The 17074-nt window shown below is 44.2% G+C and overlaps 1 protein-coding gene across 2 annotated transcripts in view; it reads left to right on the forward strand.

The window, feature by feature from the left end:
- RUNX1 (RUNX family transcription factor 1) overlaps positions 1-16033 on the forward strand; it is a 269301-nt gene extending 253268 nt beyond the window's left edge. For both annotated transcript variants that reach the window (XM_040264316.1, XM_040264326.1), the window contains 2 exons: positions 5445-5606; positions 11569-16033. In XM_040264316.1, coding sequence (XP_040120250.1) covers positions 5445-5606; positions 11569-12044 — 638 coding nt within the window. In that variant the 3' untranslated portion in view covers positions 12045-16033. The remainder of the gene's footprint in view (positions 1-5444; positions 5607-11568) is intronic.
- Positions 16034-17074: the final 1041 nt, after the last annotated feature.

Genomic DNA, 17074 nt, shown 5'->3' on the forward strand with positions numbered 1-17074 from the left:
ATTGTCCTGGAGTCTGAAAAACACATGTGTAGTGAATGTAAGTCACCATCAAATAACACAAGACCACTTCTCCCTTCCCACTTCTGTAATTCATGTCACTTACCCGTATCTTACAACCACCTGACACGTTACTATTAACACTTTAAACAGTTATCTTTCGGGTCAGTTAAGAATACGAAAAGTAAGACTTCATCTTCATTTATTCTTCCATTCTTTATGTAGATCCAAGTTTCTGGTATTATTTTCCTTTTCCCTGAAGAATTTTTTTTTAACATTATCTGCAAGGCAGTTCTGCTAGATAAATTAGCTCAGTTTTTGTTTGTCAGAGAATGGCTTTATTTCTCCTTTATTTTTGAAGGAAATTTTGTTGAATATAGAATTATAGGTTGGTAGCTTTTTTCTTTCAACATTTTATTTACAACACACTATTTTTGCTTGCATCATTTCTGGAGCAAAGTCTGAAGTAATTCTTACCAATGTTTGACCCTGGCTAAGGTGCTCCCACCCACATTTCCTTTTTGGTTTCTGTCAAGATTTTCTTTTTTTTTGTAGTTTCAATATATGCCTACATGTAAATTATTTGGTATTTATTTTGCTTAATTGGTGTTCCCTGAGTTACCTGGATCTGTGGTTTGGTGGGTGTCATTAATTCTGGCAGGTTCACAAATATCCCTTCCACTCTGCTTTCTTATTTTCCTTCTGATATTTCTATTACACATATATTATGCATATTTGAAAATTTTCCCAAAGTTTGTGGATATTCTGATTTTTGCTTCTGTTTTTCATCTTTACCTTATAGTTTGGTAAATAGGGCTTCCCTTGTGGATTAGTTGGTAAAGAATCCACCTGCAATGCGGGAGACCTGGGTTCAATCCCTGGGTTGGGAAGATCCCCTGGAGAAGGGAAAGGCTACCCACTCCAGTGTCCTGGCCTAGGGGTTGCAAAGAGTCGGACAGGACTGAGCAACTTTCACACTTTCACTTTCCTGATAGTTTGGGAAGTTTCTACTGACATATCTTCAATTTCATTGAAATTCTTTTCTCACTCATGTCCAGGCTGTCAAAGAGCCCATCAAAGGTATTTCTCATTTCTGTTACAGTGTTTTTCATTTCTGGAACTTCCTTTTGCATCTTAGAATTTCTTCCCTGCTTACATTACCCATCTGTTTTTACATGCTGTCTTCTTCAACGAAACTGAAAATATGTCAATAGAAACAGTGGCTGTAATCAAGCAAAAATGAAAGTGAGGATGTCATGAACCTAAGAGTGAATGAATGAAGTATCTCAGCATGATGATTAATACAACAAGAAAGAGGGTCTCCAGGCATCTTACAGGCCTGGGACCTTCACTAACATCAGACTCTAAGTTCCAATGGGGCAGTACATAACTGGTCTTACTCACAAATTAACACGTGTATTAATAGTAAGTTTCAAAAAACTTGTTCATTTTGGTGGATTGACCTATCAAAGGCATTCCCTTTGAGAAGAAGCAGCACTTCTCTGAAGACTGGCAGACAGGGGTTCTCTTCCTCAGCCTATGACTTTCTTTTCTCTATAACCATCTTACCCCCATCCCACTTCCGCTTCCTGGAATACACATATTTATTATTACAAGCACTGTTCTTCACCTCACATGCCCACCTTATTCTTCCCTAACTCTGATTTACATACAAGCAGAGAGCATGCTAAGTCATTTCAGTCATGTCCAACTCTTTGCGACTGTATGGACTGTGGCCCACCGGGCTCCTGTCCACGGGATTCTCCAGGCAGAATTCTGCAGTGGGTTGCCATGCCCTCCTCCAGGGGATCTTCCCCAGCCAGGAATCAAACCTGCGTCTCCTGCATTGGCAAGTGGGTTCTTTACCATTGGCGGTACCTAGGAAGCTCCAGCGGAGAAGGCAATGGCACCCCACTCCAGTACTCTTGCCTGGAAAATCCCATGGGTGGAGGAGCCTGGTAGGCTGTAGTCCATGGGGTCTCGAAGAGTCGGACACGACTGAGCGACTTCACTTTCACTTTTCACTTTCATGCACTGGAGAAGGAAATGGCAACCCATTCCAGTGTTCTTGCCTGGAGAATCTGAGGGACAGGGGAGCCTGGTGGGCTGCTGTCTATGGGGTCGCACAGAGTCGGACATGACTGAAGTGACTTAGCAGCAGCAGCAGGAAGCTCCAGGGAGGTACTGTTTGGGGCCTGTTTGAATTAAGATCCTGCACTGTCACCATTGGAAGGGGCTTAGCAATCATCTCCTTTCAGAGATGAGAATAAGAAAGTGTAAGCACGTGATCCAGGGCCATCACACAGACAGGCTAGAGGCCACTTCTCCCGCCTCCAGCCCAGTGCTCAGGTGCCCAGAGCATTGTCATTTCCATACTTGTCTTCATGTATTCACGTTGAGGGGTAAACTCACCATAAACCGTATTATTGGCCCTTCGTTTTGTTTTGCTTGCATTACTAGTCCATGTAACATTTAGAAGAAAACATGCAAAACTCCCGACATGAGAAGCTCGCCATCACCACCTTCTGGCCCGCCACTGCCAGTGAAGCCAAACACAGTTCACTGTGGTCGCAGATATGAAAACTGATCAGGGGCCACTGGACTTCTAGTACTGCCCATCCATTCCCCGCTCCCACCCCACTCCCAGCACTGAAAGGCTGAGTTGTGGTGTGAACTCAGAAGACGTTGAATTTGAAACCCTGTGTTAAAAAAAAAAAAATCACAGAACCTGGACTTTAATCATAAAGATTATTTTACCAAAGCATATTTTTAAAAGGCTGTGAAACATTATGCAACGTTTGCATGGTTTAATTATGAGTTTAGAAAAGCCTAGCACAACTTTTTCACTACAGTAAAACATGACAGAGCATGAATCATGGCATAATACTTTATGCTTACTGTGGTTTTAGACGTGGGGTTAGGGGTGCTGGGCTGTCTACACAACAGGGCATGAATTACTGTACCGCAATTCACACCCAGAGGGCTTTATGACAATTATAAAACCTCTTTTGTTTGCTTTTTAAATGATTAAAATATTTGAGTACCATATATATTCACTTAGTAAATACGTATATATCCAGGACATACACATGGCTTATTAGAAAATATCTGAGGGTATAATTTTTATTTTCACTTGAAGCAAAATCCTTGTAGCAATATGGGAATATCAAACAATCTGCTGTTGCTATTTGCTTTCAATTACTGGAAGCACTGCTCTAAGATTATGCAGGATCTTCGACTGTGGTTGAGCACTTATTTTCCACTGAGCCTGGAGTGGACCAGTACTTTATTCCTTGCCATCCCCTCCGATTCTCTCAAATTCAGATGGAAATAAAGACCTTTCTTTAACATTAGGTTTCAAAGATTCTAAATTATTTCCCCAGGTTTTTCAACATTCAAAATTAAAAGGTCAGGATTCTTTTTTTTTTAATTTTAATCGGAGGATAATCGCCTTACAGCATTGTGCTGGTTTCTGCCATAAGATAACGTGGATCAGTTCCCCTCCACCCCATCACACTCCACTCGGTTGTTACAGAGCACTCAGCTCAGCTCAGCTCCTTGTGTTGCACACCAACTTCACACTGGCTGTGTGTTTTACACGTGGTGATGGACGTGTTTCAACGCTACTTTCTCAGTCCATCCCACTCCCTCCTTCCCCCACTGTGTCCACAGACTCGTTCTCTGTCTCTATTCCTACCCTACAAATAAGGTTCATCACTGCCATTTTTCTGGATCCCATATATACGCGTTATTAATACAACGCTTCTGACTTCCTTCACTCTGTGTAACAGGCTCTAGCTTCATCCACCTCACGAGAACTGATCAGATTCGTTCTAGGCCAGTTACTTCAAAGAAAAGAAAGAAGTCGATCAGTATGAGAGGAACTGGGGTGAGGACTGTCAGGAGAAGAGTAAGGATAAGAAGGTAGACTCGAGTCCCCAAATGCCTCATTCTGTCCTCCACTGTGACGGTTTCAAAGGTATTAAAGACGAGGGAAAAGTTAACTGCTGCAAGTGAAAAGCCCCAGCATTCTGCCCCCTCAGCAAGCGAGGGAGCAGAGGCAGACTGTTTAATGAGGAGTAATCATTTCTTTATGTGACGACACACACAGAGCTTAGCAGCTGGCATTTCCCTCAGGAACTTTGCTCTTTCTGTATTTACTCCCAGCACCCTGAATGCACGGCTGTAAAGACCCCTGGGAGGCAGTGTTGTTTGCTGTCACCTTTGTCCACTAAGAAGGTGCGACACAAAGAGAAAACTAATGTTTGATCCTAAGACAGAAATGTAAAGCTCTCCCATGGTGGGACAGTGGTCAGTTTTTTAATTTTCTTACACAGTTGATCTAAGAATAGAAAGGATTTTTTTTTTTCTTCCTCCTTTTCATCTGCAAACAGTATGATGCTTTTGAAAACCAAGATGTCTATGACTTCTGGAGTCAAATTTACAAAATCCTTTTTACCTAAACCTTCTGAAGTCAGATTTTTGTCTCTTCTCTATCCCAGGAAGGCCTCTTTTAATGGCAGTCTATAAAATACTTGCTCAACATTCTGCTCTTTAAAAGTTGCAAACTTGAGGTCTTAACAACAACAAAAAAATACAAGACATCTGTTAGTCTGGGATGACAGACCCAGCTCTGCACTGCCGGGTTCATGAAACAGTGATCAGGCCTTGCTGCCAGTTTCTCAGCCAGACTTTCTTATCAATTATCCCTGGGACAGAGATCACCTGTACAGAAAACATTAAACAGCCATGGAATAGTCTTGTCCAAGGTGCCAAAAAAAGACCCAAACCCTTGCATTCTTTTCTGCTTACTGAGTATAGAGATGGGTGACAACTTGATGATGATGACTGTAATTACTGGTAAACCTGGGCAGTCAGTGTGTACAGCAGGTCAACAGTTTGAATATTAACATTTCCACCTGGAAAGTGTAACTAACTCCTCTCATCGTTGTGTGTGTATGCTCAGTTACTCAGTTGTGTTCGACTCTTCGTGACCCCGTGGACTGTAACCCACCAGGCTGCTCTGTCCGTGGGATTCTCCAGGCAAGAATACTGGAGTGGGTCGCCATGCCCTCCTCCAGAGGATCTTCCTGACCCAGGGATGGAACCCACGTCTCCTGCATTTCCAGCACTGGCAGGCAGATTCTTTACCACTGAGCCACCTGGGCTGGTGAGGTTACATAAAACCTTTGAAGGAATAATTAGCAGAAGAAAATCTTCAAGAGTTAAACATAAATTATATATCAGTATCATTTTTTGGAGGGGGGTGGTATCATCACAAAAGCAAATACTTGAGACTTAAGGAAGCTTACTAAACACTGGTAAGTAGGCCACAAACATGTCTAAGAGTTCAACAAAGATAGCTGGTTTTTTTCTTTTACTAAATGCGTTCGTTTTTCAAATCCTGCCCCCTTCCATGCATCACTGACCTCCTCGATTCTCTGCAGATACGAGGCAGATCCAGCCATCCCCACCGTGGTCCTACGATCAGTCCTACCAGTACCTGGGATCCATCGCCTCTCCCTCTGTCCACCCAGCCACACCCATCTCGCCTGGGCGGGCCAGCGGCATGACAACCCTCTCAGCCGAGCTTTCCAGTCGACTTTCAAGTAAGATGCTTAAAATATACTCTTTGAAGTCTGGCTGCTGTGCAAGTTTCTGGAGGCCAGACAAGATGCATGAAGGCAGGGGAGGGGGCAGTCATTTTTAACTGGACACAATGCGGTTAAAGACAACGCTGTCAGTCTCTTAAGTCTCACACCCATGCACTGATTTTCCTTGACATTCAGAGGCAGAGATTATGGATATGGAGGTAGAAGCAGCTTGGAAAAAGTGGATTCCTTGGGCTTTTGGGGGTGCTCACCTTTATTTGGCAAGCAGGGGTGGGAGCTGAATGATCAATAATAGAAAAGGCCCAAGTAGTCATCTTCTGGAGTTCAGATGGGATGCTCCATGTTGCAGTGGCGAGTTCGCACAGGTCACGTGAACGGCGTGCTGGGGCACATGTGCAAAGGGACACAGACCTACCCCAGTGGGACACTTCCAACTAAGAGCTGCTCACAGCAGGCCAGAGGAACAGCCTGGAGAGCTCAGGTGTCATGGCTGGCATAATTGTTGTTAATACGAGCTCATTAAATATTAGTCATTTAACCTATGGGACCTTTGGGCTTGGCACTCACCTTTGCTCGTGGGCAGGGAAACTGGAGTTACAGAGAAAAATTCCTTTGTTGAAAGCAAAAAGAAGCAACTCCCTGTTTGGGGCTTTGAAATTGGAGCTGGACCAAACTGTGAAAACACTTCAGAGAACTTCAGCTTTAGGAGGCCTGCGAACACACTCCTTGTGTGTTGGGGGGAGGGCGGCTGTTCTTGCTTTTCAATTCTTGGGATCAGATTATATCAGATTAAGGGGGCGGGCAAAGGGGCAAAGGCATCACGTCTGTCATTTTCAAGTGCTGTGGGATGTTGTGTTCTGCGGACAACTGTGATTACCTGAGGTTTCCACCAAATGCTTTAGCTTCTTCTCAGAGCTTCACAGAATACCTCTCCGGGTCTCAAAAGCAGCACTGCTGACACTTGGGGCCGGATAATTCTTCTCCATTGTGGAGGGCAGTGCTGTGCGATGTTGGGCCTTCATCAGTGTCTCTGGCCTCTAGATGCCAGCAGTATCTCCCCACCCCCAGTCATGACAACCAAAAATGACCAGATGCTGCCAGATGTCCCGAGGGCCGACACCGTCCCCCGGTTGAGAACTGTCTTAACTTGTTCTTGGGCGTGATAGTGAAATAGGGAAGCCAACTTACTTGCCCAGTTTCCACATTATTTTCGGCCACTGGTGCCAAGGATTTCATGGCACCTGCTGGGCCCAGGAATTAAGGGACTGAGGTAGGAATCATGAAGTCCGCTCAGCTTGTTGCTACAGCAGCTCTGTTCCTTTGGGACTGGCTGTCTGTTATTGTTTCTTCTTCTTGGTGGCACTATTCTGCCTGCTGGCTATGGCCTGCATCTGAAGCAATGCCTCTTTTCCTTGGAACTGTCCCTGCTGCAGGTCCTGTCCCTTGGAACGTATATCACAAGTCTTCTGACTTGGTCAGCACCCAGGATCTCCAGCACCTTATCCCTTGGGGCCAGCTGCTCTGCTGACCAGTTCAGAGGGGAGGGTGACTTCTTTTTTTTTTAATAGGAATGAGTTAACATGTGCTCTCCCCTGTCCCGTCTCACAGTTATACTTCTGAATAGCCTGGACTTCAATTAGCCAGGGAGTCGTGGAAGGGCGTTTTTACAGCCCCAGGGTATGAAGGAGATAAAAGCCAGGTCCCATTTCGGCACTCAAGCCTAACCCTGCTGCTGTCTTGGAGGGTGGACCCAGGAGAATTCCAGGGGTGCTTTCACCAGTGGCAGCAGAGAACAGCATGGGAGGCTGCTCTTCAAGTTGGCAGATCTCCCTTTGAGAAATGGAGCCCGGAGTCCAGGCCTGAAGAGTGTCATCTTCTGCCTGGAGGCAGGAGGGGGTTGGGATACTTAGAAGAGGCTGCTTTTGCTTTTTTTTAAAATGCCTAATCAAGTGAAGTTTTATTCTTTTCTTTTTCTGTTTATTCTTACTTTTGTCACTTTATTTTTTTAATTGAAGGGTAATTGCTTTACCAAACTTTGTGGTTTTTCTGTCTTACATCAAAAATCAGTTATAGGTCTACCCATCAATGCTTTGAGAGCCTGGCATAGTTCATAGCCCACTTTCCTTGAACCCTGCCCCCAGCTAGCTTAGAGTGCCCCAGCCTCACCTGAGCTTCCTTCTGCAGGAGGGACCTGCACTCTGTATCTTTCTTTGCTTTGCAGACAGACTCCACAACTTGTCTGAAAAGAGTTGTCATCTGGAGGTTTTTTCCTTTTCTTTTAAAATAATGTTTAGCTGCCAACCTGGGCGACAGACAGCAAGCATTAATCTGAGTCATGCGAAAGATCCTTTTAAGGCAGCCATTATCTGCTCAGGCTGTTTAATCCTTTGGGGGCAGTGGGAGGGGCCCAGCATAGGGCAGCTTTCATCCACGTCAAACTGCAGAAGGAAGACTTTTAGCTGTCATGGCAAATATTTAGCCCCATCGGTGGGGCAACATTTCCAACTAAAATACCTATACCGCCTAATCCCCAGATATCCTTCTCTTTTAAAAGCTCCCTGTGAACGTCAGGGGTCCTGCCCACACTGCTCTTGAATAAGGGAGCACCAGGCCAGCTGAAAGGACAAATGAGTTAAGGCCAGGGGCATGGTGAACTGTCCATGACTGGTGGGGCTTGCTTGGGTAGGGGGTGTCAGGCTGGACATAAAAATGAGGACAAGTATTTGAATAGGTCATTTGAATCTGAGCCTAACTCATGGGCCGAAGTTGTTTCATCATCACAATGTGTGTTGTAAAGGATAAACTGGCAAGTTGGACGGTCTTTCATAGTGTGACACCGGTACTCTGTGGGCAGAAGAATTGCAAGCAGCATCTAAGATCTTTCAGACATTCTGCCCACAAGTGAAAGAACTGTTTTCCCCTGACAGCTGAGAGCGTAACATCATTCCATTACTTATGTCCATGACAAATCACGGGCTCACTCGGGATTCCGGTAACTTGCAGCCATCACCAGGTTACCACATAGTAGTTGGAACAGACTGGCAGAGCATGTCCAGACACCGTCATGAAACAGGGTGACCTTTCATTCATTTTCCAGTGGATTCACCTTTTTGTCTCAGGGCAAATGAAGCAAGAGGAATCATGGGTGGAGTCATTTATTTGTGTCCGGAGTATTGCATCAGATGACAACAAATTGATTGTGTTTGCCTAATGCTTCTCCCTGACTATAGACATCTAACTGGAAAAATGGAGTAAAGCTTCCTGTTAACTCTCAAGCATGTCACGGCTCTCTGTGCGAACACAAACAAGTGACACAGGGCTTGCTCACAGATGGCCCCAGCGGGCAGGGACAAACCCTGTGGAATGGGGTGCGGCCTGGCTTCAGGATGAGCGAGAGAGTGTCCGTGGAAGGGCGGCCCTAGAGCTGCTGTCAGTTTACAGCTTTGTCCCTGCCCACATGTCTGATTCGCTTTGAAAAGATTAACAGGACTGTTTGTTTGAAAGTCAGACTCCTGGTTTCCTCATTAGTGGAGAGATTTGCTGCAGACTTTGGTTGTTTCTATAAACTTTAATTACCTCTCTGATGAGGAGTACAACCCCTCATCACAGGCACCCCAAAGTTAGAGAGTGCATTAGGAGGAAGGGGGGGAGGGGGAAGAGAGAGAGAATGAGAACACTAGCTCTCCCTGCTGGAATAATAGGCTTGAAATATGAGGAAGTTGATCAACAGCCGAAGCTGTCCAAAAACAGATTAATCCACCCCGGTAGCTTTCCTTTCAGAGCAAGCTTTTGGCTCTGTCAGGTTTCTCTGTGGGCCTAAACACAAAAGGACCCAGGCCACATGCCATCTTGAGCCTGGAGTTATTTTGTATGTTGATTTGGGAACTTACAAATTTTAAACATTCAGTTCTTGCTTCTCCTCTGTTTTGTTGCTGCCTTTTGGGTTTGCTGACATAAAGACTACAGTCCTGGCCTGGTCACTTAATGAATAATTCTGAGGAACAGAAACTCCCCGAGGACACCATCCTACATCAATAGTAGGAATGTTGTCTCATCAGAAGAGCACTTTTGCACCCCCCACCGCCCCCCGCCCCACCCGGCCTCACCCCTACCTCCAGGGCATTTGGAAGGTCAGGACCTTTTTGGTTGTCCCAATGGGGGGAGTGAGGGCACTACAGACATCTGGTGGGCACAGGCCAAGGATACTGCCAAACATGCAACCACGCACAGAACAGGCCTGCACAGGACAGGCCCACATCACCCCATAGAGCTGGCCCCCAATGTCAACAGTGCCACTGCTAGGAAACTGATCTATAGGATACAGGAAACTTGTCCTGGCACCCAAACCACCATCCCCCGCCCCCAAAAAAAGTTCCCAAGGGCAGCCTGTGATTAAGAGAAAGGCAGAAGGATGCAACGAAAGACTGCCAAAGCCTGTCTGTGAAAGGGTAAATGCATAATCATAACAAAATGAGCTTTATAGACCAAGCTTTGCCATTGCTGGTAAAACTTCAACATATATAAAAATGGAGTAGGTAAGTCAAGGCCCTGTGGCCATTCCTGTTAACAATCAAGTGATGCATATTAGAGAAAAGCATGTGAAATCGAGGCTGTACTGTTTCTAAAAATGTAGAACTAGTCTGAAGGTAGATGTGGAAGAGAAAGAGATTGGTGGTTCATGGACATCCACTCCCAGCCACTACTATGGCATACATTAGCTTTAATAATAGGAAACTGCCTATTTTTAACTATTGCAGGCCTATAGAAATGGCAAATTTCTAGAATTCAACCTAAATATTATATATAACATATTAAAATGTTATTACATGACAGTATCATATTATGTATATGCACATGCTAAGTCTCTTCAGTCGTGTCTCTTTGTGACCCTACAGACTGTAGCCCTGCCAGGCTCCTCTGTCCATGGGATTCCCCAGGCAAGAATACTGGAGGGGATTGTCATGCCTTTCCTCAGGGGATCTTCCCAACCCAGGGATCGCACCCACGTCTCTTCCCTCTCCTGCATTGGCAGGCGGGTTCTTTACCACTAGCACCACCTGGGAAGCTCTCTTTGGGGGTTATATATATTTATATATATTCTATTAATATTAATCTATTAATGCATCTAATGCATCTATTATATTAATAGTTCTTCTAGTGTTATACTGTTTTGTCATATATTGTTATAATAAGACATTAATACTGACATATTAATATGTTGATTATATACAGAGGTGGCAAACTTTTTTCTGCAAAGGGCCAGATACTAAATATTGCAGACTTTCTGAGTCCTACAGTCTGGCCCTACAGTCTCTGCCATGACCACTCTGAAGTGGTGACTTAAAAAGTAGTCATAGTTAATACTTAAAACAACAAGTGAAGGTCCTTTCAATAAAACTTTATTTATGAACACTGAAATTTAAATTTCATATCATTTTCGAGTCAGGAAAAAGTCTTTTGATTTCCGCCCCCCAACCATTTAGAAAAGTAAAACACATTCTTAAGACTGTGGGCATACAAAAACTGGTAGCAGGTGAATCTGGCAGGTGGGTATGCCAACCTCAGAGTTACAGCAATATTTGTTTATATTAAATCAGTTATATCTAATATGTTTATATTAAGCAAGTATGACTACATATTACATTATATTACAACCTTATTACATTGCATGAGATCATATATTACCTTGGAGAAGGAAACGGCAGCCCACTCCGGTGTTCTTGCCTGAAGAATTAATTCCATGGTCGGAGGAGCCGGGAGGGCTGCAGTCCATGGGGTCGCAGAGAGTCGGACACGACTGAGCGAGTCACTCACTCACTCATATATGACCATCTTCATCATACCTGCTCCCTGGACAGCAGCAGCATTGTGGGAAATTCTCCTGGGCGCCAGTTGGGAGAGGGAAAGGCCGTGGCCTCCGTGAACCCTAATCTCACGGTATTTCTCACCCACCACACAGCTGCGCCCGACCTGACGGCCTTCGGCGACCCGCGCCAGTTCCCTGCGTTGCCGTCCATCTCCGACCCGCGCATGCACTACCCTGGAGCTTTCACCTACTCCCCAACTCCCGTCACGTCGGGCATCGGCATCGGCATGTCGGCCATGAGCTCGGCCACGCGCTACCACACGTACCTGCCGCCGCCCTACCCCGGCTCGTCGCAGGCACAGGGCGGCCCGTTCCAGGCCAGCTCGCCGTCCTACCACCTGTACTACGGCGCGTCGGCCGGCTCTTACCAGTTCTCCATGGTGGGCGGCGAGCGCTCGCCGCCACGCATCCTGCCACCCTGCACCAACGCGTCCACCGGCTCGGCGCTGCTCAACCCCAGCCTCCCGAACCAGAGCGACGTGGTGGAGGCTGAGGGCAGCCACAGCAACTCCCCCACCAACATGGCGCCTGCCGCGCGCCTCGAGGAGGCCGTGTGGCGGCCCTACTGAGTGAGGCTGCGCACGCGCGCTCCGTGCGGCCGGACGTCGTCCCGGAGGCGCCCGTCGGGTGCCCTGCGCCGCGTGGTGGAGAAGCCCGCGCCGGCCCCGCGGCTGATGCTCGCCACCTGCCTCCTGCCTGTGGTCGCCATCGCTCGCTTCTGAAGTCCGCGCAGCTCGCCGCCGCTGTGGGCCCGTCTCAGATTTTTTTCTTCTAACCTGACGCAACTTGAGGGTGTCCGGTTCACTGCCCTGTGGGCACTTCGTTAAGGCAAACAGGAAGATTCCCGGAGGGAAACTGTGAATGCTTCTGATTTAGCAATGCTGTGAATAAAAGAAAGATTTTATAACTTTGACTTCACTTTTTAACCAAGTCGTTTATTCCAAAGAGTATGGAACTTGGGGTTTTCTTTGTGGGGGGAGGGCGGGGCGGGCAGAGATGCAACTCATTCTGTTTGGCATCTAATTCATATTTTTAATTTTCTTTTCCAGCACCTTATAAATTGCAAAATGTGTATTTGCATTTGGGGTGGTTTTTTTATTTTTATATATATATATATAAATTTGAGCTTTGCTTCTTCCTTGGCTTTGACAAATGAAAGAAATATGATTCCTTTTTCTGTAAGTTTTATTTAACTTTTCTTTTGGACTTTTGGTGCAGTTGTTTTTTTGAGAAACAGCTGCAGCTTTGGGTCATTTTCAACTACTGTATTCCCACAAAGAATCCCTAGATATTTATGTATCTTGATGTTTAGACACTTACTTAATGTGTTGATACTTTTTTATTATTTAAATGTGCTTATATTAAGAAAAATATCAAGTACTACATTTTTTGTTTTTGATAGTAGCCAGAGTTAATTGTATCACATTGAAGAAGGTTGGGAAAAAAAGAAAAGATGGGTAATGTGATCACTTGGTTATCTAAATATTGTTTACATTAAACTCCCTTTAATGTTAATTCAACGAGTCAGTAGCTAATGCAGCCATGTTTTTATTAGGCTTTCTAGATACTGAGGGTTACTCCAAAGATCTGAAGTATGGAATTTTCTGCTAAGCTCAACAAAGGGTCTCATACCTGACTCCCTCCCTTCAAATCTGGTTCCAGAGGGTTGGGGTAGATGCCAGTTGCACCTCTGGAGAGGATTTATTTTCTGCCTAGGGGGTTTGCTCACTCCATGGCCTCTTAATAATGTTAGACATGCTTTGTAACAGAATGAGTCCAAAGTCAGCTGTGTGGATGAATGGTATCCACGTGGACACCGAACGAATGAATTTAGGGGTTCCTTAATTGCTCCATTCTGGGGTAGGAAGGAGATCATCTGAACCCAGAGTTCAGATGTTTGTTTAGCTCCAAGGAGATATTCCTCTTTGATACTATACCTGTTGGTTGATGCAGAAGAAAGCTTGTGGCTGTCCCCCAAGGCTGGGAGTGGAAGGGACCGGATGCCTTTGACAGCCGAGGTGTCCAGGTCAGTGTTCATAGGGTGGGCCCAGAAGCAGGCCCGAACAAGCCCAATTCCCTCCACCTGCCTCAGTGAAGTCGTGTGGGGAGGGTGTCATCCCACCCGTGCAGGACCCATCCCATGCTGCTCCTTCCCCACCCAGCTTTGTATTGCTCTCACCAACCGAGACCCTACCCTACAGGGTGTGTGCACTTTTGCCAGTGCATCAGCGTGACAGGAAAAGATTCATGTCACTGCCCATGGCTACAATTCAAACATATCCAATGTCACTGTAAATTTTATGGCACTATTTCTATTGGAGGATTTGGTCACAAGGCAGTTGTTGTACAACTCATAAATACTAACTGCTGATTTTAACATATGTGTGCTCAAAATGATCTGGTGGTTATTTAATGTACCTCTTAAATTAGTTGAAATGATTTCAGGTCAACTCTGAAGAGTATTTGAAAGCAGGACTTCAGAACAGTGTTTGATTTTTTATTTTATAAAGTTAAGGATTCAAATTAGAAAGATCTTTGGCTGCAGGCAGCAAAACAGCTGGTCTTATTTAAAACAACTTGTTTTTGAGTTTTCTTATATATATATATATGTATTGATTATTTGTTTTACACAGATGCAGTTGCACTTTGGTAAGAATTAAAGAGTAAAGCAGTTTGTGTTGTCAGATCGTTCTTATCTAGAAAAGAGCTAACGCAGATCTTAGAGAAACTCAGAATATCCTATTTATTTTCATTTTAGACATAATTCTCCCTCCATAAATCATTTTCATGTTTTATTCTGTATACATTTTTTGCAGCAAAATTACCCTTAAATGTCAATAGATTTCAATTTTTTTTTTTAATCTGAAAAGGACCATTAGCCCACTCACCCCAAACTGAACTTGTGTTCTTTTCAGCACATTGCGTTATCTGACCTGACAAAATGTTGATTAAAAAATGAAGGAAAAGTATATTTTTCAGTTTAGTTCTGGTACCTGAAGATATTCCAACTCAAAATCAGTGTAATGCCCTACAAGGGAAATCATAGAAATCTCTCACATTGAATCTTCACTTTCAAAGCCATGTGTGAGGAGAGCTTGTCACTTTGTTGTAGACCCACAGGTTTAGCCATTCAGAGATTCACAGACCATTACCAGCATATATAGTATTTAATCTCTCCAGAAAGAAAAAGTTAAACCTTAGTTGTTTTAGAGATAAACCTCATACTTAAAGCATTCCCCCCCTCCCCGCCCCCTGAGGAATTCCATTCTACTGCCTTCAGGTAAATTAAGGTGGTCCTTTCATCAGGTAGACCCTTAAGCCAATAAAGTAATAACTGGATGTATCTGGGAGCATTGGTCCAGAAGAAGAAAGATTAAATAAGCCATCTCTACTGCTTGTAAATGTCCTTATTTATAAGTTCAACATAGACACATATTTCTGTTCTTTTTGTTTTTCTAACTCTCTAAAAATACTTAACATTTTTCCTCCTCTCTGCCCCCACTAAACATCTCCATCTTTCTCTCTCCTCGTACCTCCTCTGTTCTCCAACTTTATATAAGGAAACAGCACTCACACCCATCCTGACACCAAACACAGGACTGGAGGAGCTGCACTTTCCCTCCCTTTACATAAAAGAGCATAGTGAGTCAGCCTTTCTCCTGTGTATGGGTTTCTTCCAGCAGAGGAGACCTTGCCAACATTTTGGATCTACTTGCTTTCAGAGTGCAGCAATAGAAGCCTTCCTGGGCAAATTACAATCAGTGAGTTAAAGAGACAGACTTTCTGCTGCCTAGAGTTTCTGTGCAGATAAACAGAAATGCTCTGATTAGAAAGGAAATGAATGGTTTCACTCGAATGTCCTGCAATTTAGGATTGCCAATTTCTCTCTTGAAATACCTGTTTCCTTGGGACATTCCGTCCTGGTAATTTTTGTTTTTTGATGTTTTTTGTTTTCTGGGGTATGACATGTTTTGAGTCTTTTATACATGAAAACTCGGTTTCAACAATGATATCAGAAAATATTTTTCACATCTGAACAAAATGCTTTTTTGTTTACCTGCAGTATACAATCTTTTGGGATTTTTTTTTTTTCTATTTCTTTCTTTGGGGTTTTCCCCTCCCTTTAGCCAGATCAGTATTGACGCTGATCATTTGGCTTTTTTTTTTTTTCCCTTCCAGAAGAGTTGCATCAACAAAGTTAATTGTATTTATGTATGTAAATAGATTTTAAGCTTTCATTATAAAATATTGTTAATACCTGTAATAATTTCTTTCCAATTTTTTGTGTGTGTTTCTAAGGACATTTTCTTATGTTTGCTAAATACTGTAGACAAAAAAATGCTTCTTTCTTTATTTTAGACTTAAAAACGAGCTACTTTTTATTCACTTTTGTAAAGAGCTAATAGCATGGTTCCAATTTTTTTTTAAGAAGTTCATTTTCTGTTATGAGTAAATGAATGTGCAAAAAAAAAAAACTTGGTTATTTGTGATATTCTGGATGTATAAAAATCAATGGAAAAAAATAAACTTCCAAATTGAAATGACAGTATATAACACATCTGTTGAAAACGCCATAATGAGAAATGGTCACTACCTGCCTAGGCCCCATCTTGTGTCTATTTGTGTAGCAGTTTCTGGATCCATTCACAAAGCATCCTGGAAATTATGTGGTTTCTTTCTTCCTGGTACTGACCTGTGAACACTTTCTGCAAGGGAACTGTCAAACGAGATGCGTTATGAGCGAACACCCCAGAAGCCGTTCTCCAAGGTGTTTCTAGGTAGCGCAGGAAAGCAGACACCCCATTGTGTGTGGTCTACTCACTGCACAAAATCTGAGTGGCCGTCTCCTCTGCCAGGAGCATCCCCTTGCCCAGCCTGTGCAGGGCAGCTGGACTGCCATTGCCTAGGAACCAATGGAACCTTACTTTCTTTGCACCCCAGTTTATTGTGTAAATCCAATATTATAATTGGCAAATGGCAAATAAACCATTTGGCAAGTATGCACACCATATCACATTGGTTTCGTCTTTCTCTGAGAAGGAGAGCGGAGAAGTGAAGGCCCCTTACAAGTCTGGAAGCCATGGTCTGTACCTCCTCCCAGGGCGTCCTACTCCTGAAAACACCATAGCCTTGGTACAGCCCAGGTTCCCAGAGTTGCTACTTTGGGTACAAAGGAACAAGGAAGCATGCAGAAATGCCTGTTCTAAAAAAGAAAAAAGATACAAGATAAAAGGGTATATGTTCAACCTGAGGCCAGGCACCCTTGCATGCCTGCAAGCTAAGTCACATAAGTCATGTCCCACTGTATGCAACACTGTGGACTGTAGCCCACCAGGCTCCTCTGTCCATAGGATTCTCCAGGCAAGAATAGTGGAGTGGGTTGCCGTGCCCTTCTCCAGGGGATCTTCCCAAGCCAGAAGTCGAACCAGTGTCTCGTCTCCAGCATTGGCAGGCAGGTTCTTTATCACTAACACCACCTGGGAAGCTTCCGAGGTACCCTGCCTCCATTCCTGTAAATTACACAAGTCAGCCTGGATGACTGTGATGAGGAGTTGCTTATAAGGATTCCACTTACCACCACCCCTGCACAAAAAGGCAT

Source organism: Oryx dammah, unplaced genomic scaffold (assembly GCF_014754425.2).
Source record: "Oryx dammah isolate SB20612 unplaced genomic scaffold, SCBI_Odam_1.1 HiC_scaffold_2, whole genome shotgun sequence".
NCBI lineage: Eukaryota > Metazoa > Chordata > Mammalia > Artiodactyla > Bovidae > Oryx > Oryx dammah.